We start from the raw sequence: 27,388 nt of genomic DNA on the forward strand, positions 1-27,388 counted from the left end.
ATAATAAACTGATTAAAAAAAATTGTGACCTTGTTATAGTATATAACATGAACTTTGTTATACAAAATGATATAGAGGTGCACAAGTTCTTTGGTGGGTGTGGACATGTATCTCCTGCCGAAGGCATGTTGTTTTTGTTTTGAATATTAGATGTCTTGGTACATTGGAGTAGAAATGCACCATGCCAACCTTAACTGAAGCAGTAATTTCACATATTTGTTAGGTGGTTTAACATACTTTTTTTTTTTTTTTTTTTTATAATGTGCATGTAATTGTTAGGGTAGGGGGGTACAGTCCTATAATAAGTACAAACTAGTATGCAGTCAAGTTACTTAGGGAATTAGGCAGGTTAAGGCAGATTATGAGACATCTTTGGATACAAATGCAAAGAAAACAGCAGGAAACTCTTTGCTTCTGTTAAAACATGTTCTACACTGCCTTTATTTCAGAGAGTATATCCAATGTGCCATTATTTTTGGAATGTTCAGGAGTAGTTTCTTTAAAACCTGCATAAAAATAAATAATGGTTGAAAAGTAAAGATCTAGAATTCACAGCTAAAACCAAACATTTTTGGGCTGAACAAATCTCAAAATTTCTTAAAAAGTTAATTCTATATACATAAACTAAATTCAAACCAAGCTAAAAAATCGTGCCAAGTATGTTAAAAAGAAATAAATCAATATGGTAAAATCAAATGGTTGTTAATTTCATGTGCCTCTACAGCACTCATTTATTGACTGATTAAGAATGAATGAATATATGCATCATAGCACATTGCTTGGGTGCCATTTGATAAAAAAAAAAATATATATATATTCACATCAGCAGCAGATCTTAACAGTAGAAGCAAAGGAATGAATCACATTGTCCACTGGATATGAATGGTATAACTGATTGATTGATCCTGTACAGATTGCTGGTAACAGAAGCATAGCTAGGTTTTTGGTGCCCTTGGCAAATTTGTGGCTACGCACCTTTTTTCAATAATTGGCAAAATCGTAATAAATAAGTAGAGTCAGACCGCTGTTTAATGAACTTCTTTATAGCGAATTTTTCTATTTAGCAAATTATATTTAAATAGTTTCTTTAGAACTAAAAAAGTTGTCCACATGGGTAAGCATTGTTTGCACCTCTGGCCTTCAAGCACTTTAGGCAACAGTGCTGTTGCTAAGCGCAAATTAAGAGCTGAAGAGATTACCATCTTCAACTTAGTGGTACCCATAAAACCTATCTAACTACCTGTCCCACATACCGAGAGGTCGAGCTGGTCACCTGCTTTCTATGTATCCATAGCCAGTGGGCAGATCAAGGTGTATTCCACATTCAGACAATAGTCTCTGGTCAACCTTCTACTGTAAGCACCCTATTAGAGATTTAGGGGAGAGTGGTTTTCCTTTAGTGGAAAACCACTCTCTTCTAAAGAGAGGTTTATAAATGCCATTATGCCTGGCATTTGGATTGTGAAAAGGCATTTGATTCCATACAGCATAAGGTAATGTTTCGGGCACTGGAAAGACAAGGCATAGACATGACATACAATATGATTTTGAAGAAAATATACGAGAACGTTACCTCCTTTATTAGACTAGACAAAGACAGTAGCAAATTTAAAATTGATAAAGGAGCTAATCAATGAGACACAATATATCCAAAGTTGTTTACTGCTGCCTTTCAAGAAACTTGTCGCAGAAAGGAGTCAATGTGAATGGAGGGTACCTAAAACCATTTACGATTTGCAGATGACATTGTGAATATAAGCCATGATCCTGAAGAATCGGAGGAAAATCTTAATCATGTTTTTGTTAATGGAAAATTAGGTTTAACTAACTTGTTAGCCAACTAACTAACCTTGTATGACACATTGACCTAGGAGCTGGATGAAGGGAATAACTTTGACATTGTTTATTTGAATTTTAGCAAGGCATTTGACTTCCTTACGATAGGTTGCCATATAGCAGAGGTGGCCAACGAGTCGATTGCAGATTTAATTTTGGTCGATCACGACGAATTTTAAATACAGTCAGTCCTCGTATAGCATGATAGTTGTGTTCCTAGAAACCCTCGTGCAATGCAAAATTTCACAATATAAACAACAGGCCCTATGGGAAAAATAGGGTTATATGTCGACCACCCAAGATTGAACACACATTTGTAACCAAAACATTACCAAACACAATAAATTATCGTAATAAAATACTTACGTATTTTATTACGACTATTATGTAATAAAATATTGCTAATGATTTTGCTTCTATTGTAAGCAAACTTGTTTTTTGTTTGATTTTCTATCGAAACAGGCGACAGCCGTTCAATCTCTTCCAATTCTTTGTGCCCTATAATCTAATGGATTTTAATTACATTTTGAGTTGTTCCTGCTATGAAAATTGTTTTTATTTTCTCTGCATTCTTTGTAATTCTCGGCGTTGCCTCATCTAGAGCTGTAGCACGTGCAATATCACATGGTCTTTCATTTTGCTCAAAGCGTTTCACAATTTCATATTTTTTCTCTATCGACAGAGGCGGACTGGCCATAAGCCTTACCAGGGAAACCCCGGAGGGCCGGAGGCCGGTGTGATTTTGGCCATAAACGTTAGTATGAGGCCACTACAAATTTTCCCGGGTAAGAATTTTTGATCCAGTCCGCCTCTGTTTATCGATATTGCTTTTCTTTTTCTCTCTGAATCTGTAGTGTCTTCACCAGGATGCTTCCTTTTCACACCTTTTAAATATTTTACTCATTTTTACGGAATAAAGCACAATTACAAAATGAGGAGGGCATGCTTGATACACATAAAAAAAGCTGTACGCGTGTAGCAACTGAATAAACAACACCGTAAATGCAGAGACACACTATGAACACCTCACTAGCTCACATTTTACGAAAGCACATTTCTGGGGATTAATACCATAAAACAATAAAAACAATTTCCAGTTGCATTCCTGCTAGTGGAATCTGTTATAAACTGGTAGTAAACTTGATCTAATTGCATTTGCGATAATATCGATAGCTGGAATTGTGTGGGTTTTTACGTTATTATGGTGAAATGTGTTATCCCTTCACTGATATAAAAAACATAAATACATTTTCAGAATCTTCTCTTCATTCCTATCGTGTTGCGTTTAGTTGGAGTGATTCTGCGTTCAACTGCAATTTCTTGTAAACACAAAGGCGAATCGTGCATAAACGAATTCGGTTCATGTTATATACAATATCGTTCCCCTATTCATAAATCGTGTATCATCAAATTCGTGTAGTGTAAACACGTGTTATACGAGGACTGACTGTATACAGTCATCCCTCGATTTGTGCACCTCGTGCAATGAAATTTTTGAGATGGTAGATCGCGGCACAATTTGAAGGAAAAAAGTAGATCGCATCACAAATTAAGTTGGCCACTCCTGCCATATAGGAACATATTAGGGATTACTGGAAAGATTCTTAGATGGATTGCTGGGTGGCTGCAGTGCTGAAGGCAGAGGGTTGTGATTCTTCAGATTGGTATAACATCAGAAGTTGGGTCCCCAAAGGATTGGTTCCTGACCCACTTGATTTTGAATTTCACAAATGACATCAACAGAGAAATAAAGGTTGTCAAAATATGCAGTGATGTAAAGATTGGAAGTTGCCAGTAGGGCTTACAATACTGGGATCCTGGTCATTTTTTTCTGGTATTGATGGCACCTCTGTGGGAGCGACAGAGGTGCCATCAATTTCTTACATTAGTACACGCTTCTTGATTAGACCGGGGTTCGAGCCCCTGACCACGAAATACGGAAGATGCGGAAAGGTCAGGGAATGACCACCACATATCCCTGGGGCAATATGGCCTTAGTTGCTAATGCTCCTAAAAACCAAATAACAATAACAAATAACAACAACAAAAAATACCGGTTTTTTGGTACTAATTAAAAAAAAAAAAAAAATTGTTTATAATTTAATCACATAAAGGTTATAAAATCACCTTTATGTGATTATGACGTCATTATCCTCTACTAGCAAATGTTCGATAAATCATCGATAGGTTACCATGCAACATTGAAACCTCTCCACAATTCTTGGACAGCAGTGTCCGAGAATTGTGGAGTCTTCTTCATGTCTGACCATATCGTACCTCCCAAGTCCCATTCCTCCGCTACTGACTTTAGTTCAACACCACCAAGTGTATAAGTTATTTTGGGGTTGCAGGTGTAAGACCTTGCATTTTGCTGAATTAAAGCATAGTTGCCACTTTTCTGATCATCCCGAAAGTCTATCTAGGTCACTCTGAAGAAGCTCTGCTTGGTGGCGATCATTAACTACTCTACTGATCTTTACATCATCTGCAAGTTTAGACGTCATGCCCTCCATCCCTTCATAGATGTCATTGAAGATAATCAAAAACAACAGTGGTCCCAATACTGATCCTTGGGAACCCCATTTCTTACATTAATCCAATCTGAGAAATAACTATTTATAACAACCCTCTGCCTGGTTCCTTGAAGCCATCATGCTATCCATCTAAGGATTTTCCCTATGATTCTAGCCTGCTTCAGCTTATAAAGTAACCACTCATGTGGGACTGAGTCAAATGCTTTGCTGAAATCCAAATAAACAATGTCGAAATTATTCCCTAAATCCAGCTCACAAGTGACCTGTCAGAATGGCTAACCAGATTTGTTAAACATGATTTTCCCTTTACAAAACCATGCTATGTATCCTACAGAATTCCATTTCCATCTAAATGATCCTGAATACCACCCTTGATCATTGCCTCCATGATTATCCCTACTACTGAAGTTAGACTGGCTGGTTGGTAATTTTCCGTTACACTCCTAGAACCGCCTTTATGTTCCAATTTACACCAATCCAACGGAATCTCTCCTGAGTCCAGTGATGCTCTCCTAACTAGTCTTAATGGTTCAATGCACTCACTTGCCTCCTCCTCTAAGATTATAAGGTATATGCCATCAACCACAGGAGCCTTCCTTGACTGTAGGTGCGAAAGTTCTCATTAAATAATCATTTGAAAATTTCAACATCATTAATTACATTTTTTGCAAATTCACTTACATAATATCTCATTGACACAAAGGGTTTTTTAATGTAAATATCGATGCAAAGTAACTGTTGAGTTCATCTGCAACTTTAGCTATGTTATCTAATACTATCCCACGTCCATTGCATAAGGGTCCAATCTGATTTGTCCTTCTGTTCTTTGCATTTATATATGTGAAGAATTCCTTAACTGGACTCTTTGCTCTCTTCTTTATTCCTTATCCCCACTCTTTGCTCTCTCCCAGACTCAGTAAAGATACTATAGTGAAAATTATACTTCGCTGAATGAAATGTCTTTCTCCTTCAGAAAATGATGAACATAATTCAGCCATGGAATACCAACATGGAACAAAACATCAGTGTTCCACAAATTCTTTCCAAAATAAGAAATTGTCTGACTCCAATGTGATTTTAAAAGATGAACTTGAGTCAGAAATTAATGAAATACTTAACTATTTTTTCTAAAAAAGTTCAAAGCCTGGAAAATATGGACTGAGATCTTTTTCAATTATCTCAGTACAATAGTACCAGAGTAGAATCTGAAGGGATGTTTTCTGCCCCTAATTAAATACTGTATGTACCAAAATTAGATCCATTTTAAACGATCATACTATGATTGCTTATGTTTCTTAAGAGCTCACTTTATTCGGAGAGGTAGTGTGGATGCTTAAACATAACTTAACCTTGCAGTAACAATATGTATTTTTTTGTTTTTAGAATAACTGTATTTTAATGATTTTTTTTCAGAATATTTATTATTGCAAGAAAAGTTTATTTAAAACATGAATTCAAGTAATTACAGTACTTGTTTTTTTCTTACTTTATTGCACCTAAATGTGATCAAAATTTATTGAGAAAAATGTTTGTTTTTGGAATACCGGTATTAATACCGATATCTCGGTTTCATAAATTAAAAATACCAAAATACCAGTATTAAGATTTTGACTGGTATTGTAAGCCCTAGTTGCCAGTAATCAGTGCAGAGCAGCACTCATTCAAGATCACTTGAACAGGCTTCTAGGATAGTCAGAAAAAGTGGCAGCCATGTTTTTATGCAGCAAATGCAAGGTTGTAACTTGGGGAATAGCAACCCAAAAATAACAGACCTGGTGGTTGTTGTTGTTGTTATTTGGTTTTTAGGAGCATTAGCAACTAAGGCCATATTGCTTCGGGGATATTCGGTGGCCATTCTGTGACCTTTCCGCATCCTCCGTATTTGGTGGTTATGGGCTTGAACCCCGGTCTAATTAAGAAGCATGTGCTACGCACTGCTGCTCCTGCCCACCTGGCTACGTAGGCAGCCTAGACTTGGTGGGGTTGAATTAAAAACAGTAGAGTAAGAAAGCAATCTGAGATTTATTAAAGATGATTTATTATTATTTATATATTAAAGTGACCAGACATCCCGGATTTCGGGGGACACTCCTGGATTTCAGTTGTTTGCCCTGCATTGCAAACTGTCCCGGAAAATGTCCCAGATTGGAAAATAGCCTCCATACTTAATGGCAAACATAATGCAAATGATTTGCATTGTTTTCCAGTAACCAGTGGTACAACAAAGAGTTTTTTTTTTTCTGTAGTAAATAAGTTGTGGGCATCAACAAAAAACAACTAACCATAGAAATGCTGAAAGCAATACTACAAGTTAAGTGCAATTTTGCTAATTCTTGTGAAGAATTTTATGAAGAAATAGCAAATAATGAAGAATTAAGAAAAATTCACTGAGCAGAAAAATATATTTAATTATATTATTTAATTTCTCTTGTTTTTATTGTTAAAAGAAGTATGTATTTTTATTATTAGTATTATTTCACAGAAAAAAAACCTAACCTTTTTTCACTAAACAAAAATGAAAGTCGATTAAAAACATGACCCCCTGTAATAATTGGATACTATGATGTAGTCACAAAAGAACTGGATGCAGGGAATAACTTTGATATTATATATTTGGATCTTAGAAAGGCTTTTGATACTGTTGCGCATGGAAGACTGCTGCACAAATTGGAGAAGTGTGGCATTCGAGGCAAATTGCTGCTATGGATAAAGGGATGGTTGAGTGGCAGAAGACAGAGAGTGGTAATCAATGGACACTGCTCAACGTGGACTAATGTTATTAGTGGAGTTCCTCAGGGTTCAGTGTTGGGTCCATTGTTGTTTTCTGTATTTATAAATGATATTGATGATGGTGTATCAGGCTTAATGTCCAAGTTTGCAGACGATACAAAGGTTGGCAGGGTTGTTAAGGACACTACTGATACTATGCTGCTGCAACAGGATCTGGAAAGGTTGAGCAGATGGGCTGAGAGGTGGCAAATGAAGTTTAACATTGACAAATGTAAAGTACTACATATGGGAAACAGTAACCCCAGATCAACGTATCAACTCTGTGGTACTACACTGACAGTGGTAGAGAATGAAAAGGACCTGGGGGTAATTGTGCAGGCAGATATGAAGTTCTCTGAGCAGTGCAGACGAGCTGCAAGAGTAGCTCATGGTGTCTTGTCAATGATATACAGGAATTTTTCTAGCAGGGACAGGGATGTGATTATTTCCTTGTATAAGGCATTGGTCAGGCCACACCTTGAGTACTGTATACAGGTCTGGAGGCCTCATATCAAGAAGGATGTAGAGCTGCTGGAACGAGTACAGAGAAGGGCAACAAGATTAGTGAATGGAACAAAGGGTTGCTCTTACGAAGAAAGGCTTAAGTTTTGCAAATTACAGAGCCTGGAGACTAGGCATCGCCGAGGTGATCTGATAGAGGTGTACAAGGCTTTGAATGGCTTGAGCATGCTCAATGCCGATGGGATTCTTCCTCTTGCTCAGAATAATCACCTGAGAGGGCATAAATTCAAATTGAGGAAGGACGGATGTGCGGAAATTCGCCTTTAGCCAGCGGGCAGTTGGTTTGTGGAATAGACTTCCACTTGTTGTGGAAGTTGATAGCCTAAACAAATTTAAGGCTCAGCTGGACAGGTATTTCGAACGAATTGAGGGGTGAAATGGGAGTAGTGGTTGTTTTTTTTTTTTTTTTTTTTGGCTGATGCTGAATAAGCTTGCTTTCTTGCATCATATGCCTCTACTAATGCTAATAAGAGTGTTTTTTTTTTTTTTTTTTTCCCTTCTATTAACAACTATTTTTCTCAGTTCATGTTCTTCATGCAGCATAACACAGAGGGGTACCTTTCCTGACTTAAAATATAATATTTCAAAATTTTAATATTTCTTAATGTCCTATACGTTATATTTATTATCCTATTATTATTTGGTCTAAATTCAAAGCATCATTTTAAATTCAAAGTGAAGACAGATTCTCTACAAGAGAAAATCACAGTAAGTTAGCATTTGTCCGATTTTACGAATATTAGCGGGTCTCGATCACACAAGTTGTCTGTCCAACAATGAGGGGTACCTATAATGAAGATCAACCTATATAGGCTATATATATTTTTTCATTTTTTTTTTTAAGAAGTGTGATATTTTATTTTATGTTTAGTTCAAAGAAGCATATGTATTTAATTTATATTTTGTATGTGTATATTGTTTCTAGGGGGTTTGTAAAATTTTCCCCCCAGATTGGAATACTAAGGATCTGGTCACTGTATGATATATGCAAATATCAAGTTCTCTGAGCAGTGTAAACAGATGGCCATTTAAATTCTGTGTGTTGTTGATGAGTTATCAAACAATAGTCTGACATGATATATTCCCTCCTATCATGCCCAGACATGATAGGAGGGAATATACGATGAGAGCCTTGTCGATCAGTTCGGCCTTGGAGAGATTGTGCAAGGCTCAAGGGGTAGAATTTTTTTCAGCCTGGTCTGTGCTTGTTGACAGGAGAGATTGCTTCTACAGGGATGGGGTACATTTAAATAGAAAAGGGTGCAAGAATATTTGCTGATGCTATTAAGGCACTGTTATGTGGGTCGGAAAATTGCTAGCTTGGGGGGATACGCAGACTAAAACGTTAACAGTGGCCGCAGGGAGAGGCAAAAGTGATTCTTGCACTGCTTCTATTAGAATGAGCAGCAGCCTGGAAAGCAAGGGGAGATTTCCAGGATTGCTAGAAGGCATAGTGGAACTAGTAAATACATGGGCTGTGTTAAGGTAACTAAGAGTAGGATTAGTTGCATGTATACTTGCATGTATACCAATGCAAGGAGTATAGTTAATAAATTTGATGAACTTGAAGTGCTAGTCAAGACATCAAAGGCCGATATCATTGGGATATGAGAGACATGGTGTCACACAGATATAAGCAGTGCAGAATTGGAATTTGGGGAGTACAATGTGTACAGGAAGGGAGCAGGGGTTATGCTATTACTTAAGAAACACATAAAATCTAAGGAAGTGCATCCAATCGATGTTGGTGGACAATGCAGTGTTGAGTCTGTTTGGTGTGAAATAAGCACTGGGAAAGTAGGTATGTGTTATAGGCCTAATAAATCTGATGAGTATAATGAGCAATTGTGTAGAGAAATAGAGTGGGCCAGTAAATCAGAATGTCTTATAATGGGGGATTTTAACTTTCCAGATATTGACTGGACTTGTGGGTTGGTAACTTGCACAGTAGCAAGACTTTTGTGGATTTATTGGCTGGCTGTTTTTTACAGCAGCATGTTCGAGAGGCAACCAGAGGGAGTAATACTCTTGATCTGATTATCAGCAGTGATTATTCATGCATTCTTCTTCTTCTTCTTGGTCCTTAGCTGGCAGCTGGGGGAGGCAGTTGGCCACGCAACCAGTATGCTGCTGTAGGTGCCGCAGGGTTTCGGACTTGCTCTGTGATGTTCTTCTATACTTTACGATCCATGGCGTCAGTCCTGGCCTGGTTAAGGTCGAGACGTCGGCTCTTCAAGTCATTTTCCACTTGCTTGGCCCACGTTTTCCTAGGCGCGGTCCGTTGGATGCTCCATTGGGTGGGTCGTTGTCTCCAAAGGAGTGTGGATGGTATTCTGTTCGTGCCCATTCTACATACGTGGCCAAACCATCTAAGCCTTCGCTTCTGGATTTGGTCGGCAATGGTTGGTTGCTGTTGACATCTGGCACGGATGGTATCATTAGTGATGCGGTCACGAAGTGAGATGCCCAAAATCTGCCGCAGGCATCGCATTTGGAATACCTCAAGTTTGTTTAAATCTAGCTTGAGACAAATCCATGTTTCTGATCCGTAAAGGAGAATGGGCAGGATCAAAGTCCGGAAGAGTCGGATTTTAGTCTTTGAGGAAATGTTGGTCCTCTTCCACAGACACCATTTGAGCGAGGCGAACGCAGTGGCCGCCTGTCCAATTCTGCTGTGGATTTCCATGGTGGATGCAACTTTCTTCTCCTGGACCAGCGACCCAAGGTATTTAAAGTCCTGCACTTGCTTGATCTGGACGCCTTCGAGATAGATGGTGGCTTGCGACCCATCTGTTGTCAGGGCCTTTGTCTTATCAGCATTGATCTTCAAACTGTATGGCCGGGCAATGCGGGCAATGTCGTAGAGGATGTCCGTGGCTTCAGAGTCGTTACCAGCAAAGATAGCACTATCATCGGCAAACATCAGGTCAGTCACATAGTGATCTTTGTCATATTGTATGCCCTGTCTGTTTCTGAATGCTTGCCTCATAATGGCGTCGACCACAATGTTGAAAAGCAACGGGGAGGCTACATCCCCTTGGCGGACTCCAGTTTGGATGGTAAATTCCTCAGATAAATTGTTCTGGATGCGCACCTGGCTGGTTAAACCATTGTATGCAGTTTGGAGGAGTGTGATGACTTTTCGAGGTACATGTTCGACCACTAGTAGTTTCCATAAGGCAGGCCGATGGACACAGTCGAAAGCAGACTTAAAGTCAATGAAAACAATGACGGTTCGCTGTCCATACCGGATCCTCTCCTCCATCAGCTGACGGATGGCAAAGATTTGATCACAGCATCCTCGCCCGGGTCTAAATCCCGCCTGTTCTTCTCGACTGGTTTGCTCGCGATGTTTTTGCAGCCTTGACTGGATGATCTTCATAAAGACCTTTCCGATGATGGAAAGGAGGCTGATGCCACGGTAGTTCTTGCAATCCCGGTTATCACCTTTCTTGTGGATCGGTACAATAATGGCTTTCCTCCATGTTAGCGGAATTTGTTCAGTGCACCAGATGGTTTTGAGCAGTGAGTGTAGTCGGCAAAGCAGTACATCTCCCCCAGCTTTGATCGCTTCTGTGGTGACTTGGTCCACTCCTGGTGCCCTGCCATTCTTTAGGGATTGTATGGCTGCTTTCACTTCTTCTACTGTAGGCTCAACATCGACCATGGAGACTTCAGGGAGATCAATCGATAGTGCGGCTTCTGGCGGTCCCTGAGGTGGGTCATGATTATACAGTGCTTTGAAGAATTCACTCCACCGTTGCAAGCGTTCGGACGGTGATCGCATGAAGGTCCCATCAGCATTCTTGATGTTGTCACTAGTCAATTTGGTCTTTCCACTCAGACATCTGAGGGTGCGATAGAGAGAGCGGTACTCGTTCTTGGATGCCACCACTTCAAGGTCGTCTGCCACTTGATTCCAGTATGCTTCTCTTTCCGCTGTCATCCTCTGTCGGACTTCTCGGTTTAGCTGCCGGTACCGTTCAAAGTCGACCAACTTTGCCTGCTTCCGTTTGTCCACGAGGTCGAGGCACTCGTCTGATATCCATGGTTGCGTTCGACGTCGGGCAGGTGGACATAGGGGCTTGGCACATTCCAGGATGGCATCAGAGATCTGCTTTTCTTCTTCATTTATATCCTCGGGCACGGCTAGCGTCTCGAAGCGGTTGGATAGGGCGATCTGATATGCCCCTTTGTTGGCAGTATTCATTAGCTGCCTCCAGTCCAGCTTGGCTGACCGAGATGACCTTTTTGCATGCCGTAATTTGAGCTGCACCTTAGCCCGGATGAGGTAGTGATCAGATCCGCAATCAGGTCCCCTCATGGCACGAACATCCATGAGTGATGAGCGAAATCGGGCGTTGATCAGAACGTAGTCCAGGATTGCTGAGTCCTTGCCACATGGATTTCGCCATGTAAGTTGATGTTTTTGAGGGTGCTGGAACTGACTGTTTCCGCATCCGGGGTAGCCGATGCGCCAGCACTGGGGACCCAGGGTACTGGTGTAAAGTGGACCACTGGCCATAGCAATATGCTTACTACGCCGAAAAGGGCAATTAACATTGGCGAATGGAATGTTCGAACGGGGCACCACGTTGGACAAAAGGAAATCATTGCCCAAGAACTACTTAGGTGCAAGGTATCAATCGCGGCATTATCCGAATTAAGGCTCACCGGGTCTGGAACGATGATCATCCAACCACCAGCACCTAACGAAGCGGTTATGCTATTCATGCATTAAGAATTTGCAGATAAAGGAACCACTGGGTGGCAGTGATCACAATGTACTGATGTGGGAATTACTTAAAGATGTAGCTACCATCAAGGCTAAAGGGAAGGACTGTTGTTTTCACAAAAGTCCTTCCCTTTAGCCTACAGAGGTCTCAGACAGTTTTAAATTCTGTACAGTGGGATCAACTGATGATGTTACCAACATTGAATTCTAAATGGGAAGCCTTCAGGGATGTAATTTTGGAGGCTACTAGGCTTTTCATTCCAACTATGAAATATTGTTCAAAGTTTAGGCCTAAATGGATGTCAGATGAATTAATGAGGCTCATGGCCCAAAAGAAGAATGTATGGGATGCATATAAAGTATCAAGTGACACACAAGCCTATGCCAGGTATAAACTAGTCTGTAATCAAGTCACAAAGGAGGTTAGGCAGGCAAAGGCAGATCACAAGAAATCTTTGGCAAAAGACGCAAAGAAAAACAGCAAAGAGTTCTTTACTTATGTAAACTCTAGAAGAAAATGGATGAATCAGATTGGACCACTTAACATAGATGGGTGGACTATTGATGATCATGCTCAGGTAGCTGATTAATTGAATGATTATTTTGCATCTACATTTACACATGAGGAGTTATTCAGTGAGGGGAGTGCCAGAAGTTTATCAAATGCTAACAGGGAGTTGAGCGATTTTGTAATAACTCAGAGCAAAGTGGAGGAGAAATTGTTGAAGTTAAGCATAAGGAAGGCACCTAGGGTGGACGGGTTCTATTCAGTTATATTAAAGGAGGCAGCAAAGGAAGTAAGCAATCCGTTAGGCATAATTATGAGAGCTTCCTTGGACTCAGGGGAGGTTTCCATGGATTGGAGGATTGTAAATGTATCACCAATTCACAGTGGGGTTCAAAAGGTGACACAAGTAACGACCTGTTAGTGTAACCTGTGTTCCTGGAAAAATAATGGAATTACTGGTTAAAGAAGCATTGCAGGATCATCTAGACAAAACTGCAGTAATAGTTAAGACACAGCATGGTTTTGTTAAAGGGAGGTCTTGTCTGACCAATTTGATTGGCTATGATGTGGTCACAATGGAACCGAATGCCAAAAATAAAGGGATGGTTGAGTGGGAGATAACAGAGAGTGGTAATCAATGGACACTGCTCTTCATGGACAAATGTTATTAGTGGAGTTCCCCAGGGTTTGGTGTTGGGCTCATTGTTTTGTATATTTATCAATGATATTGATGAGGGTATATCACGTTTAATGTTCAAGTTTGCAGATTATACAAAGGTTGGCAGGATTGTTAACGGTGCTACAGACAGTATGCTATTCCAACTGGATCTAGATAAGTTGGAAAAATGGGCTGAGAAGTGGCAACTGAAGTTTAACATTGACAATTGAAAAGTACTGCATATGGCTAGCAGTAACTGAAGAGAAACGTACCAAGTGTGTGTTACTACAATCAGGGAAGTTGGTACTACACTCAGGGAAGTGGAAAGTGAAAAAGACCTGGCGGTAATTGTGCAGTCAAATATGAAGTTTGCTGAGCAGTGCAGACAGGTGGACAGGGCAGGTCATGGAGTCTTGTTAATGATATATATGAATTTTGCTAGCAGTGACAGGGAGGTGATTATCCCAATGGTCAGGCCGCACCTAGAGTACTGTGTATAGGTCTGGAGGCCTCATTTTAGGAAGGATATAGAGTTGCTAGAACAAGTACAAAGAAGGGCAACAAGATTGGTGAGAGGAACAAAGGGATGCTCGTACCAACAGAGGCCTAAGTTCTGGAGAGTAGGCACCTGCAAGGTAATCTGATTGAATTGTATAAGGCCTTGAATGGGTCGAGCAAGCTTAATGCTGATGGATTTCTTCCTCTTGCTCAGACTAAGAACCTAAGGGGGCACAGTCTCAAATTGAGGAAAGATAGTTGTAGAATAGATGTGCGGAAATTTGACTTTAGCCAGCGGGCAGTTGATTGGTGGAACAGGCTTCCATCTTTTGTTGTGGAAGCTAATAGCCTAAATAAATTTAAGGCTGAGCTAGACAGGCATTTGGAATGAATGGAGGGGTGAAATGGCAGGGTTTTTATTTTCTTTTTTGGCTGATGCTGCGTAAGCTTGCTTTCTGGCATCGTATGCCTCTACTAATGATAAATGAATTGTAGAAGTTTTCTTTTAGAAGTTGATTATTGGAAACAAGTTGCCCCTACGAGGTAGTTGAGGGTGACAGTTTGAAGCAATTCAGTGGTCAACTGGAGTGAAGCATGTAATTAGTCTATTTGTTTATCTACTAATTTTTTTATATATTTATTTTGTATATCTTCCTTTTTATTATTATTATTTTATTTTTTTATTATTCTTTTTAATTTTTATTTTTTAGTTATTATTTTTATGTTATTATTATTTTGATTTATTTTATATTTATTTCTTTTTTTGCCAATATAGCATAAGCCTATGGTGCATTGGCAGAAAAAAAAGTATTAGCTATATTGCACTATATTGCTAATATTAATATAACAGCAAAAAGTTTGGGCAGTTAGTATTAGTAATGGCCATATGTAATGTATAGTCAGTTCTGCTGTAACACGGTACATGTTCCTAAAAATCTCCGCGTTATGGTATTTCATGCATTAAAAACAAAAAGGCTTATGGCGAAAAAGTTCAGTGTGGTAAGTAAAACACTAAAAAAAGTTAGAAACTCAATAAAATTGCTAACACAGGTTTAAACATCCTACGTTTTAATAAATAAATATTTTAGTAAACATAGCACTGTAATATATATATACTAATTGATATTTCTGTTCACTGACTTTTTTTTTTTTTTTTATTATAAAATTTAAAACAGTAAAAAAGATAAGCAATCGATAATGACGAATACCAAGCACAAATTGCGCAAGTGAGATATGCAGTAACAATTTTTTGTGTTTAAAATAGGAAAGAAGAGAAGATTCCAAAAAATTGTTTTTTTTATACGGTTGAAGATGTCATGGAAGGGTTTCACATTTCACCATAATAACGTAAAAACCCACAGAATTCCAGCTATTGGTATTATCGCAAATGCAGTAATGTTGAGTTTACTACCCGTTTATAATTAGATTGCACTAAAAGAAAAGCCCAGTAAACTGGGAACTGCAAATTGTTTTGTGATAGTGACCTCCAGAAATATGCTCCTCCACTCAAGCTATCCACATCACGAAATTTCTGTTTGAACAGAAAAATTTGAGCTCCGAAAACGAGTTGGCCAATATCACATGTTATCTTGTGAATACAGTGAAAGACAATAGTCCATCTCCGATCAATACAACTACAGTAAATGGGAAATATAGCTCTCACACATTTGGCAGCTTCATAAGAAGGGCCTCAGAGGGGACAGGCATTCTGTGTGTTATCAGACACCCAATCTAAAACACTGATGGATCCAATATATTTCTATTTCAGAAGATTTAGGAGAAGTCTGGTTGGCCTGCCTCTCTAATGATGAAGAAGCTTCATAAACTTGTATGTATTGCTGTGCAGGTCACCATGTTCAGCTTGGTGCCAGGTTTTGCATTCATCTGGTGTTACTCGCAGACAGTGGCGCCTCCGTAGCCAGGTGGGCAGGAGCAGCAGTGCGTAGCACACGCTTCTTGATCAGACCGGGGTTCGAGCCCGTGACCACCAAATATAGAGGATGCGGAAAGGTCAGGGAATGACCACCGCATATCCCCGGAGCAATATGGCCTTAGTTGCTAATGCTCCTAAAACCCAAATAACAAACAAACAAACTCGCAGACAAAATCATGCAGGAGCTAATGCAAAAATCATGTTATACTCACATTGTTCCCTAATATACCAGTTGCTTTGGAGAAAATTCACGTTGCCAGAATGTGCATTATAGCAGAACTGACTGTATTGTATGGGCCATCTCTCTCTCTCTGCACAGTCAGAGTGACTCATCTGCTTTCCTAAATCCCATGTCTTTTAAAGTACTCAGTTGTGAACAGAATTTTTCATATTTCATTCCTGATTAACTATAACCAGATTAGCGAGGGTTTACTGTGTCTCGCACCATACAGATTCTATATTATCATGCGAAACGTCTGACTGAATATAGAAAAACTTTCGTCACACTGTCTGCTTTTGATAAGAAGCATGACCCCACCATCCCTTCTGTCTTCCATAACCCCCTTAAATACAGTGTATACCATAGTTCTGTGTTAGTATATAAAATCATTATGCTTGTAGTTAATGAAACTTGAGAATAAGGTCAGCTCTACCACTAGAACACAATGTGCTCACTTGGCAGTATAATGTTTCATGAAACTAATAAATGTCATCAATTGCAGTTTGCTACCTCCATTGTTCTGTTGTTGGAGCTGACAGCAAATATCTAAATGATTTTTGTACTTGTTGCTGCCAGCACAGAGCCATCGCACAGTCCTTACAGTACTTAATAATTATTAATACAATATTAATATAAATATATTAATTAATTTCAGTTTGTTTAAAATTTGGACTTGTCTTAGGTTTTTTGTTTTCTTTCTTATAGTTATGCACTCTTCCATGTGACCAGAAAGACATTTAGCAATGTAAAAACAACAATTTCTGAAGTGTGGAGCCCAACCAATACCTCCTTTCCAGATATATATGATGATGTAAGTTTTGTATACATTTGCTTTTACATTAGTATTGGCAAAATGCTGCAAGGAAGCAATCTTATACAGAATCCACAATAAAAAAAAAAAAAAAAAAAATTCTTAACCATTTCCTTCTGATAATTTTTAACCTGGAATTAGCACTACCTAAATACAATAAAACCCTCATAACATTAGTCATATCCCACTCACAACATTAGTCCATGAAGAATAGCCATTTATAAATGCTGTCTCCTACTAACCATCCCTTTAATAATAGTAGAAATTTGCCTCTTATGTCACAGTGCTCCAGTTTATACAACAATGTGTGGGACAGTATCTAAGGCTTTATCGAAATCTGAGTATATAATATATTCGTTGCATATTCTAAACTTCATGTCATTATTCTGCCTATATGCCTAGGTTATCTTTTCATTAATCTTTTGTATCATCGGAAACTTGGGCTTCAGTCTTGAAATAGCTACATCAGTATTATATATAAATATTAAAAACAGTAAAAGGTCCGACACCAAACCCTCACAATATTAGTCATATCCCACTCATAACATTAGTCTATGAAGAATAGTGACAATTTATAAATGTTGTCTCCTACTACTTAACCATCCCTTTAATCCTAGTAGAAATTTGCGTCTTATGTCACAGTGCACCAGTTTATACAACAATGATGTGTGGGATGTAAGGCTTTATTGAAATCTGAGTATATAATACCAAAATTGATCTTTGTATCTAGTTCATTCCTTTGTGGCTGCCTACTAGTAGCTAATCAGATTGGTTAGTTATGGTCTCTGCCCTTAAATTCATGCTATTGTTTATGGTGCATATATGAGGGGCATTCAATAAGTTATCTACCTAAGTTACTCCCCATTGTTATATTTCAGTGATTCATGATTTATCGTGTTCCTACATATCTCAACTTGAATCAAAATTTTGATCCCACTATATTTATAGGTTGTGCTTGCTGTACAAGGAAGACACCTGTATCAAATTATGAATTTGCTGAAATTGGTGCATCATTCAGTCATCAAGTTTCTCACTAAAGAAGGAAATGGTCCAAAGGCTATTCATGGAAGGATGGTGGCTGTGTATAGCAACAGTGTACCTTCAGAGTAGCAGGTAAAATTCTGATCAAAACAGTTCAAGTGGGGTAGAGAGTCCATCAAAGGTGATCCACATATTGAAAGGCTGGTCTTGGTGCATTATAGCCTTGGTTGCTAATGTGCCAATAAAATCCAAATCAACCAACATCCAGAAAGGCCTGTGACAAAACTACTCCAGAAATTTGCCAAGCTGTGGGAAATCCTTGTGCTGAATGATACATTTAAAGGTGTCCAAATCTCTAGGGAATGTGACATATCTGAGGGAACAGCTATACTTATTCTTCATGAACATTTGGAGATAACTAAGGTCAGTGCAAGGTGGGTTCCCAGATTTCTGACCCCTGTGCAGAAGCAATTCAGAGTACTGTGTTATGAGGAGAATTTAGAGTTTTATGGAAGGATCCTGAAACTTTCATCTCCAGAATTGTTATGGGTGATGAAACATGGGTTCATCACTGGGATCCTGAGACTAAACAAGAATCAATGCAATAGAAGCACAAGGGTCCCCACCCAAACAATTTCAGACAACTTTCAGCTGGCAAGATTATGGCCACCATTTTTTTGGGATGCTGAGGGAATTTTGTACATTCACTACTTGGAACACAAGCAGACAGTCACTGAGGAATTATATGCATCCCTAGTGTGCAACCTAAGGGATGTCATAAAGGAAAAATGGCATAGAAAACTTTCCAGAGGTGTGCTGCTTCTTCAGGACAACCCACCAGTGCACAGGTCACATGCTGTTGCTGCTGCTTTGAGGGACTGACTTTATAGAATTTAACCATCCACCTTAAAGTTCAGATCTGGCCCCCCCATGACTATTTCCTGTTTCAACACCTCAAGAAAAATGTATGCAGATGTCACTTTGCTGATGATAATGAACTAAAGTTTGCTGTTTCTGTGTTCTTTGATGGACAGGACAAAGAATTTTTTTGTTAGGTATATTGTCAACAAAATGGAACAAGTGTATTGAAGTTCAGGGGAGTTACATTGAAAAAACAGATTTTTGCCTCTATCTCATTTCCTTCATAAGCAGGTAGATAATTTATTAAATGCCCCTCATAAACATTTATGAAAAGCAGTTAAACACTGAGTTAATCCTGAGACATATCAAAATAAAGCATAAAAAAAAACAAAAAACGAGGATTGGCAATGGATCTCTATAGAACAGTTCATCATTTGAAACCCTCATGTGTAGATAAGTTAAATGAGAGCATATTTACTATTTCTCCAATCAAATCTAAGCATATAAGCTGTTCTGAATGTGATTTGTGTTATGGAACAAAATAACAAATGTATGATAAGTGATATGCCTAACTCAGTATTCAAAATTAACTTTAGTATCTGAAACTCGAATCACTTAAACATCCAGAATTTACACTTTTTTAACCTATTTGCAGTAGGTACTGGTGGCCACCACTAATTAGCTTATGAATTACTACTATAATAGTGGGCAGACAATGACAGTAATGAGAGACAGTTAAATATAATGTGTGTACATGTAAACTTGCTATTGTTATAAACATAAACAAAGTTCAATGTCGTTGAAATCATGAATCCATTTTAGTCTCTTGGTTTAAAGACTGCTGTGTTTAAAAAATAAGCCATATTTAAATATTGGATTTTATTCCTGTTATGTTTCTAATTGTTAGAAGAAGGTAAATTCCTCTTAATCATAAATCCTTATGCTGTATATTTTAATTTTTTCTTGAATATATTATTAAAAACTTTATTAAATTTTACCATTAACTTATCATTCAGCTTGCAAGCATTACCATTTAAAATCCAAGGCAAAAGCTAACTCATTTATCTTGATAAACTTCAAGAAATCATTAATATCGAATCTCATTTACTCCAAACCAAATGCTATTGCAACATTAATGTTATGGATTTTTTTTTTTTTTTTTTTCTCTACAAAGAAACTCCCTCTATATTTTTTAAATTACAAACTTCCACCTTCATGTACTGGCTGATACACTATTGCTAGCACTGCAACACACACAAAAAAAAAAAAAAAAAGAAGCAGTTTGAAGAGAAATAAGTGCAGGAAACATGAATATGAATACGGTAGAAGTAGTAATGGCATGTGATGCAAGAAAGCAAGTTTATGAGCTTATGCAGCATCAGCCAAAAAAAAAAAAAAAAAAAATCACACCATTCCCTCCAAATGCCTGTCCAGTTCCTCCTTAAATTTATTTAACCTATCAACTTCCACAACGACAAATGGAAGTTTGTTCCAGCAATTAACCACCCGCTGGCTAAAGGCAAATTTCCACACATCTATTCTACCTCTATCTTTTCTTAATTTGAATTTATGCCCCCTTAGGTTCGTAATCTGAACAAATGGAAGGATCCCATCAGAATTCAGCGTGCTCAACCCATTCAAGGCCTTATACACCCCAATTAGATCACCGCACAGGTGCCTAGTCTTCAGCCACTGCAATTTGCAGAACTTAAGCCTCTCTTGGTAAGAGGATCCCTTCATTCCCCTCACCAATCTTGTTGCCCTTCTCTGTACGCATGTACAGAGAAGAAGAACAGGTCTGGAGGCCTCATTTTAGGAAGGCCTCATTTTAGGAAGGATGTAGATTTGCTTGAGCATTCAAGCAAATCTACATCCTTCCTAAAATGAGGCCTCCAGACCTGTTCGCAGTACTCAAGGCATGGCCCAACCGTTGCATTATACAGAGGGACAATCACCTCCTTTTCCCTGCTAGCAAAATTCCTATATATCATTGACAAAACCCCATGACCTGCCCTGGCAGCCTGTCTGCATTGCTCAGAAAACTTCATATCTGACTGCACAATTACTCCCAGGTCTTTTTCATTTTCTACCACCTTAAGTGTAGAACCACACAGTTGGTATATTTCTCTGTGGTTACTTCTACCGATATGCAATACTTTGCATTTGTCAAGGTTAAACTTCAGTTGCCACTTCTTAGCCCATCTGCCCAAATTATCTAGATCCTGTTGCAGTAGCACACTGCCATTACTGTCATTGACAACCCTGCCAACCTTTGTATCATCTGAAAACTTCGACACTAAGCCTGATATACCTTCATCAATATCATTGATAAATATACAACACAACAGAGGACCCAACACTGAACCCTGTGAGACTCCACTAATAACATTAGTCCACAAAGAGCAGCACCCATTAATTACCACCCTCTGTCTTCTCCCACTCAACCATCCTTTTATCCATTTTAGCAACTTACCCTTAATACCACTCTGCTCCAATTTGTACAATATCCAAAATCCGAAATACCCGAAATCCAAATATATGATATCAAAATTATTTTTTGCATCCACTTCCTTTGTAACCACATCATAATATCCTATCAAATTTGTCAGACAAGACTTTCCCTTAACAAACCCATGCTGTGTCTGAATTATTGTTGCAGTCTTGTCTAGATGATCCTGAAATGCATCTTTAACCAGTGACTCCATTATTTTACCCGGAACAGAAGTTAAACTAACTGGTCTGTAATTACTCGTGTCACCCTTCGTTTCCCCCTTTATGAATTGGGGGATACATTTGCACATCTCCAGTCTGTGGGGACCTCCACTGAGTCCAAGGAGGCTCTCATAATTATGGCTAAGGGTTTTCTTAGTTGCTTTGATGCCTCCTTTAATATAACTGGATAGATCCCATCCACCTCAGGTGCCTTTCTTATGTTTAACTTCAACAATTTCTCCTCCACTTTGCTCTCAGTTATTACAAAATCATTAAGCACCCTGCTACAATTTAATAACCTTCTGCCATTTTCAAACCTTAATAACTCCTCATTTTTGAATGTAGATGCAAAATACTCATTCAGTTTGTTTGCTGTCTGAGCAGGATCATCAGCAGTCGAACCATCAATATCAAGTGGAACAATCAGATTCATCCCCTTCCTTTTAGAGTTTATATAAGTAAAGAAATCCTTGCTGTTTTTCTTAACATCTTTTGCCAAAGATTTCTCATAATCTGCCTTTGCCTGCCTAACCTCCTTTGTGACCTGATTACAGACTAGCTTATATCTGCCATAGGCTTCTGAGTCGCTTGATAATTTATATGCATCCCATATATTTTTCTTCTCTGTCACGAGTCTCATTAGTTTATTTGATAACCATTTAGGCCTAAACCTTGAACAATATTTCTTAATAGTATGCAAATTTTAGTAGCTTCCATGATTAATTCCTTGAATGCTTCCCACTTAAAATTTACTGTTGGTAACATCGTCAGTTGATCCCACTGTACAGAATTTAAAAACTGTCTGAGACCACTGTACTCACCTTTACGGAAGCAAAAACCCTTTCCTTTACCCCTGATGGTAATTACATCTTTAAGAAAATCCCACATCAGTACACTGTGATAACTGCCACCTAGTGGTTCCTTTATCTGCAGATTCTTAATACACGAATGATCACTGCTGATAACCAGATCAAGAGTATTACTCTCTCTGGTTGCCTCTCAAATATGCTGCTGCAGAAAACAATCATTCACTAAATCCACAAAAGTCTTATTAGTGTGTGAGTGACCAACCCACAAGTTCCAGTCAATATCTGGGAAGTTAAAATCTCCCATTATAAGACATTCTGAGTTACTAGCCCACTATTTCTCTGTACAATTATTCATTTTACTCATTTGAGTCATTAGGCCCATAACACACTCCTACTCTTATTTTTACTTTCGCAGTGCTTATGTCACACCAAACTGACTCAACCGTGTATTGTTCATCTATATCAACTGGATGCACTTCTTTCAATTTTGTTTTTCTTAATTAACAGCGTAACACCTCCTCCCTTCCTGCGCCTCCGTAGCCAGGTGGGAAGGAGCAGCAGTGCGTAGCACACGCTTCTTGATTAGACCGTGGTTCGAGCCCGTCACCACCAAATACGGAGGATGCGGAAAGGTCAGGGAATGACCACCGCATATCCCGGAGCAATATGGCCTTAGTTGCTAATGCTCCTAAAAACCAAATAACAACAACAACAACAACAACCTCCCTTCCTATCCTGTCTATCCTTTCTGTACACATTGTACTACACAAATTCCAGTTCTGTATTCCTTATATCTGTGTGAGACTTATATTACATGTGAATGAAATCAGTGTTAAGTGATATCTATAATTTATAAATACCAATGGTCTAAGTAATTAATATAGTGGATAGGTAAGTAAATTTACAAAGAAGTAACACTATTATTTTTAATTTGACAATATTCCTTATATATGGATATTATTAATATTGGGAACACGATGCAAGGAAGCAAAGCTTATATAGCATCAGCCGAAAAAAAAACAAAATAACTTTATTCTTTATTTAACTTAACTGTATTTAACTTTATTTCCCCATTTCTTCTAATACACTGCCCCCTGGTTCTAATGGCATCATTTGTATCACAGATTTGGATATACTCCATGATTTTCTGCCTCACCCTGCCATTGAAAGAAATTCTGCGAAGAAATTTAATATTGCTTCTGCAAACTTTACACTGCAGGAGGCTTTTGTAACAAGACTTCTGTGGATTTACTGGATGACTTTTCTACAGCAGCATGTTGCTGGCAGTACACGCCCTCATGTTCCATATTCTTAACTGTCAGTTTGACTGATGAAGGTTAACAAACTAACCGAAGGCTTTTGTATGTATGTATCTGATTTAATATATATGTGTTTTCCAATTAATATGAAACTTGTCATTATTTATTCTGTCTCCATTTTGCTCTGTGTCCACAATAGTAATAATGAATCCAGAGCGCACAGGCCTCTTTAATCATATTTGAACTGTTCTTGGCCAACAAACATTTGACATAGTCTTGAAACTGCAGAAGAACTTCATTTTTATAGCCTGTGGTAGACAACATCTCAGATTTGCCCACAGGTGTAAATCAAACAACGTCATCCTGAAAGAATTTCTCTGCAAACCTCCATTTCCTAACGAATGTATGTGATGTGCCTGTCAAATCTTCAGCTACAAGGCTCCCAACATTTGGATCGGCTGCCTTCATTGAGACTTAAAAATGCTTCAACAAGTAAAGCAGCCCTGTTAGTCGAACTTAGAAGTTAAGTTCCTGATCCTGTTTACACAAATATAGGCCATACTTTGTGCTCCCAAGCCATCAGAGAACCTTAACGCCACTGTACACGCCAAAAACATGTTCACTGTTTTAATTGGTGAGTCCCGTGAATCTCGTCATCGGCATAGTACCGCTTCCACAAATTGCACACAACTTGTATTGAACTTAAGCAACAAACAGTTATCTACAGAACAAGTAAATCTGTTGACTCTGGGTATGAAATTTGCTGTTCTCCCAAGAAACCCACTAATCATAGATATTGCTTTAGGCGCAGAAGTGTGTTTAAGTGGCAAACACAATTCGCCTAAACATTGCAGCAATTTTGCATCATACTCATCCTGCTTCTTCCAATTTCAACTGCAAAAATTTCTGTCCTTAAAGCATTGAAACAAGACTCATCCATCATCATCCTGCCAGCAGATAAAGGACTTCGAACAGTCATATTGAATTGCACAGATTAAGCCCTGCTGCTCTTGCAGGACATTTCTGCTTACCAACCCCTAGCTGTTCTTCCCATCAAAGCCTTGGAATGATGGGAGTCGAAAGTAAACGTCCTCATCAACAGTTGGTTTAAACAGAAGAAAATAACAGAATCCACACGTAATCGTCTCCGTTCTTCCGGCTGCCAGAATCCACAATTCTATGGACTACCGAAGGTTCACAAAGAAGGTATACTGTTCAGACCCACTGTCTCCTGTTGTGGCTTGCCAAGTTATGAATTAGTGAAGTTTGTTTCGGGGCTCTTTTCTCCCCTAGTATGCAAGACCACCAACACTGTCTCTAACAATAGTGAATTTATAGAATGGATCTGAACCCTATCCATCTCTGAAAATCAAATCATGGCATCATTTGATGTAGTGTAACTTTTCACCTCCATCCCAGTGGAACTTACCATCACATGTGCAAAGGAACTCTTGGATAACGACCAAACCCTTGGCAACACGACCGAACTAACACCAGATGATATCTCCACCGCCCTCAGACTGTGCTTAACAGGTGGTACAATTATTTTAAATGGCTCCATTTACCAACAGGTGTATGGCACAGTCATGGGTTACCCAGTTAGTTCAGTCACAGCAAATATCGTGATAGAACAATTAGATCCCATTACCTTTCGGTGTTGCTACGTGTATGATGTGTTTGTGGTTATCCCCAGAAATTCGGGTGACCGACTCTTAGACCACCTCAATTCTCTGTTGCCTTTCATAAAATTCATCATTGAGCTAGAATCGGACAATACCATACCATACTTAGACACCATTGTCTGACATGAGGGCACACACTTAAAGACAACTGTCTATCATAAACTAATGTGTGCTGGCCAATTTACCAACTTCTGGTCAGCACATGCGTGCAGCCATCTTCTTGCCACTGCACGAACCTTGTTAACCCATGCCTGGATCCATTCTAGTTCTGTAGATGAGAGGCGCACTGAGATTGCTAAAGTCAAGGCAGATCTTATGAGGTGTGGCTATCCCACCAGTATCCTTGACAGATGTGACCTACAGACACATGACCACATAGTGGCTAACAGGAACATTCAAGGTAATGACTCAACCATGAGCACCTTTACCCCATACTACCCAACCCTATCACAAAAGGTTTCTAGGGTCCTAAAATCACCCTTTTAACTGTCAGTTTGGCTGATGAAGATTAACAAACTAACCGAAAGCTTTTGTATATATCTGATTTAATATATATGTGTTTTCCAATTAATATTAAACTTGTCATTATTTATTTTGTCTCCATTTTGCTCTGTGTCCGCAATAATCCACAATAGTAATAATGAGACTTGTTGCAGAGAAGAAAAATGCATGGGATGCATATAAATTATCAGGCAACACACTAGCTTTTAGTAGATATAAGCTAGTCTGTAATCAAGTCACGAAGGAGGTTAGGCAAGCAAAGAAAGATTATGAGAAATCATTGGCAAAGGATGCAAAGAAACACAGCAAAGACTTCTTTATTTATGTAAACTCTAGAAGGAAGGGGATGAATCAAATTGGTCCACTTTATATTGATGGTTCGACTGTTGGTGATTCTGCTCAGGTTTCTGACAAAGTATTTTGTATCTGCATTCACACATGAGGAATTCTTTAGTGAAGTGGAGGCCAGAAATTTGTCAAATTCTAACAGGGAGCCAAACAATGTTGTAATAAGTGAAATGACAGTGCAAGAGAAATTGTTGAAGTTCATAAGAAAAGCACTTGTGGTGGATGTGACCTATCCAATTATATTAAGGGAGGGAGCAAAGGAAATAAACAAACCCTTAGCCAGAATTATGAGAGCATCCTTGGATTCAGGGGAGTTCCCCAGGGACTGGAGATGGGCAAATGTATCCCTAATTCACAAAGTGGGTCAAAGGGTGATGCGAGTAATTACAGGCCTGTTAGTTAAACTTCTCTTCTAGCAAAAATAATGAAATGACTGGTTAAAGAAGTAATGCAGAATCATCTAGACAGGCAGTTATAATTCAGGCACAACATGGGTTTGTTTAGGGGAAATCTTGTCTGACTAATTTGATTGGATATTATGATGTGGTCACAAAGGAACTGGATGCAAAAATTAATTTTGATATCATATACATGGATTTCAGGAAAGCTTTTGATACTGTTGTGCATAAAAGACTGTGTGACATTAAGGACACGTTGTTATGGATAAAGGTATGGTTGAGTGGGAGAACACAGAGTGGAAATCAGTCGATACTGCTCTTCATGGGCTGATGTTATTAGTGGGGTTCCCCAGGGTTCAGTGTTGTGCCCATTGTTGTTTTCTATATTTATTGATGATATTGACGTAGGCATGTCTGGATTTATGTCCACGTTTGCAGATAATACGAAATTGGCAGGGTGGTTAATGCAGTATGCTACTGCAACAGGATCTAGAAAAGTAAAGCAGATGGGCTGAGAAATGCTAGCTGAAATTTAACACTGACAAATGTAAAGTACTGCACATGGATAGCAGTAACCCCACAGTAATGTGCCAACTATATGGTAGTATGTTGAGGGTAGTACAAAATGAAAAAGACCTGGGGATACTTGTGCAATCAGATATGAAGTTGTCTGGACAGCTCATGAGGTTTTGCCAATAATGTACAGGAATTTTGCTAGCAGGGTTAAGGTGGTGATTCAGTCTTATATAAGGCAATGATCAGGCCACATTTTGAGATACCGCATACAAGTCTGGAGGCCTCATTTTAGGATGT

At 38.7% G+C, this 27,388-nt stretch overlaps 1 protein-coding gene across 1 annotated transcript in view; it reads left to right on the plus strand.

Moving 5' to 3' along the window:
* Positions 1-27,388, plus strand: part of LOC150076510 (sugar phosphate exchanger 3-like) — a 168,732-nt gene that overhangs the window by 8,853 nt on the left and 132,491 nt on the right. The window contains exon 2 of the mRNA XM_090387474.1: positions 16,919-17,024. Coding sequence (XP_090243600.1) covers positions 16,919-17,024 — 106 coding nt within the window. The remainder of the gene's footprint in view (positions 1-16,918; positions 17,025-27,388) is intronic.

This window comes from Mastigoproctus giganteus, chromosome 13 (genome assembly GCF_048544385.1).
Source record: "Mastigoproctus giganteus isolate SK-2022 chromosome 13, ASM4854438v1, whole genome shotgun sequence".
Classification (NCBI taxonomy): Eukaryota; Metazoa; Arthropoda; class Arachnida; order Uropygi; family Thelyphonidae; genus Mastigoproctus; species Mastigoproctus giganteus.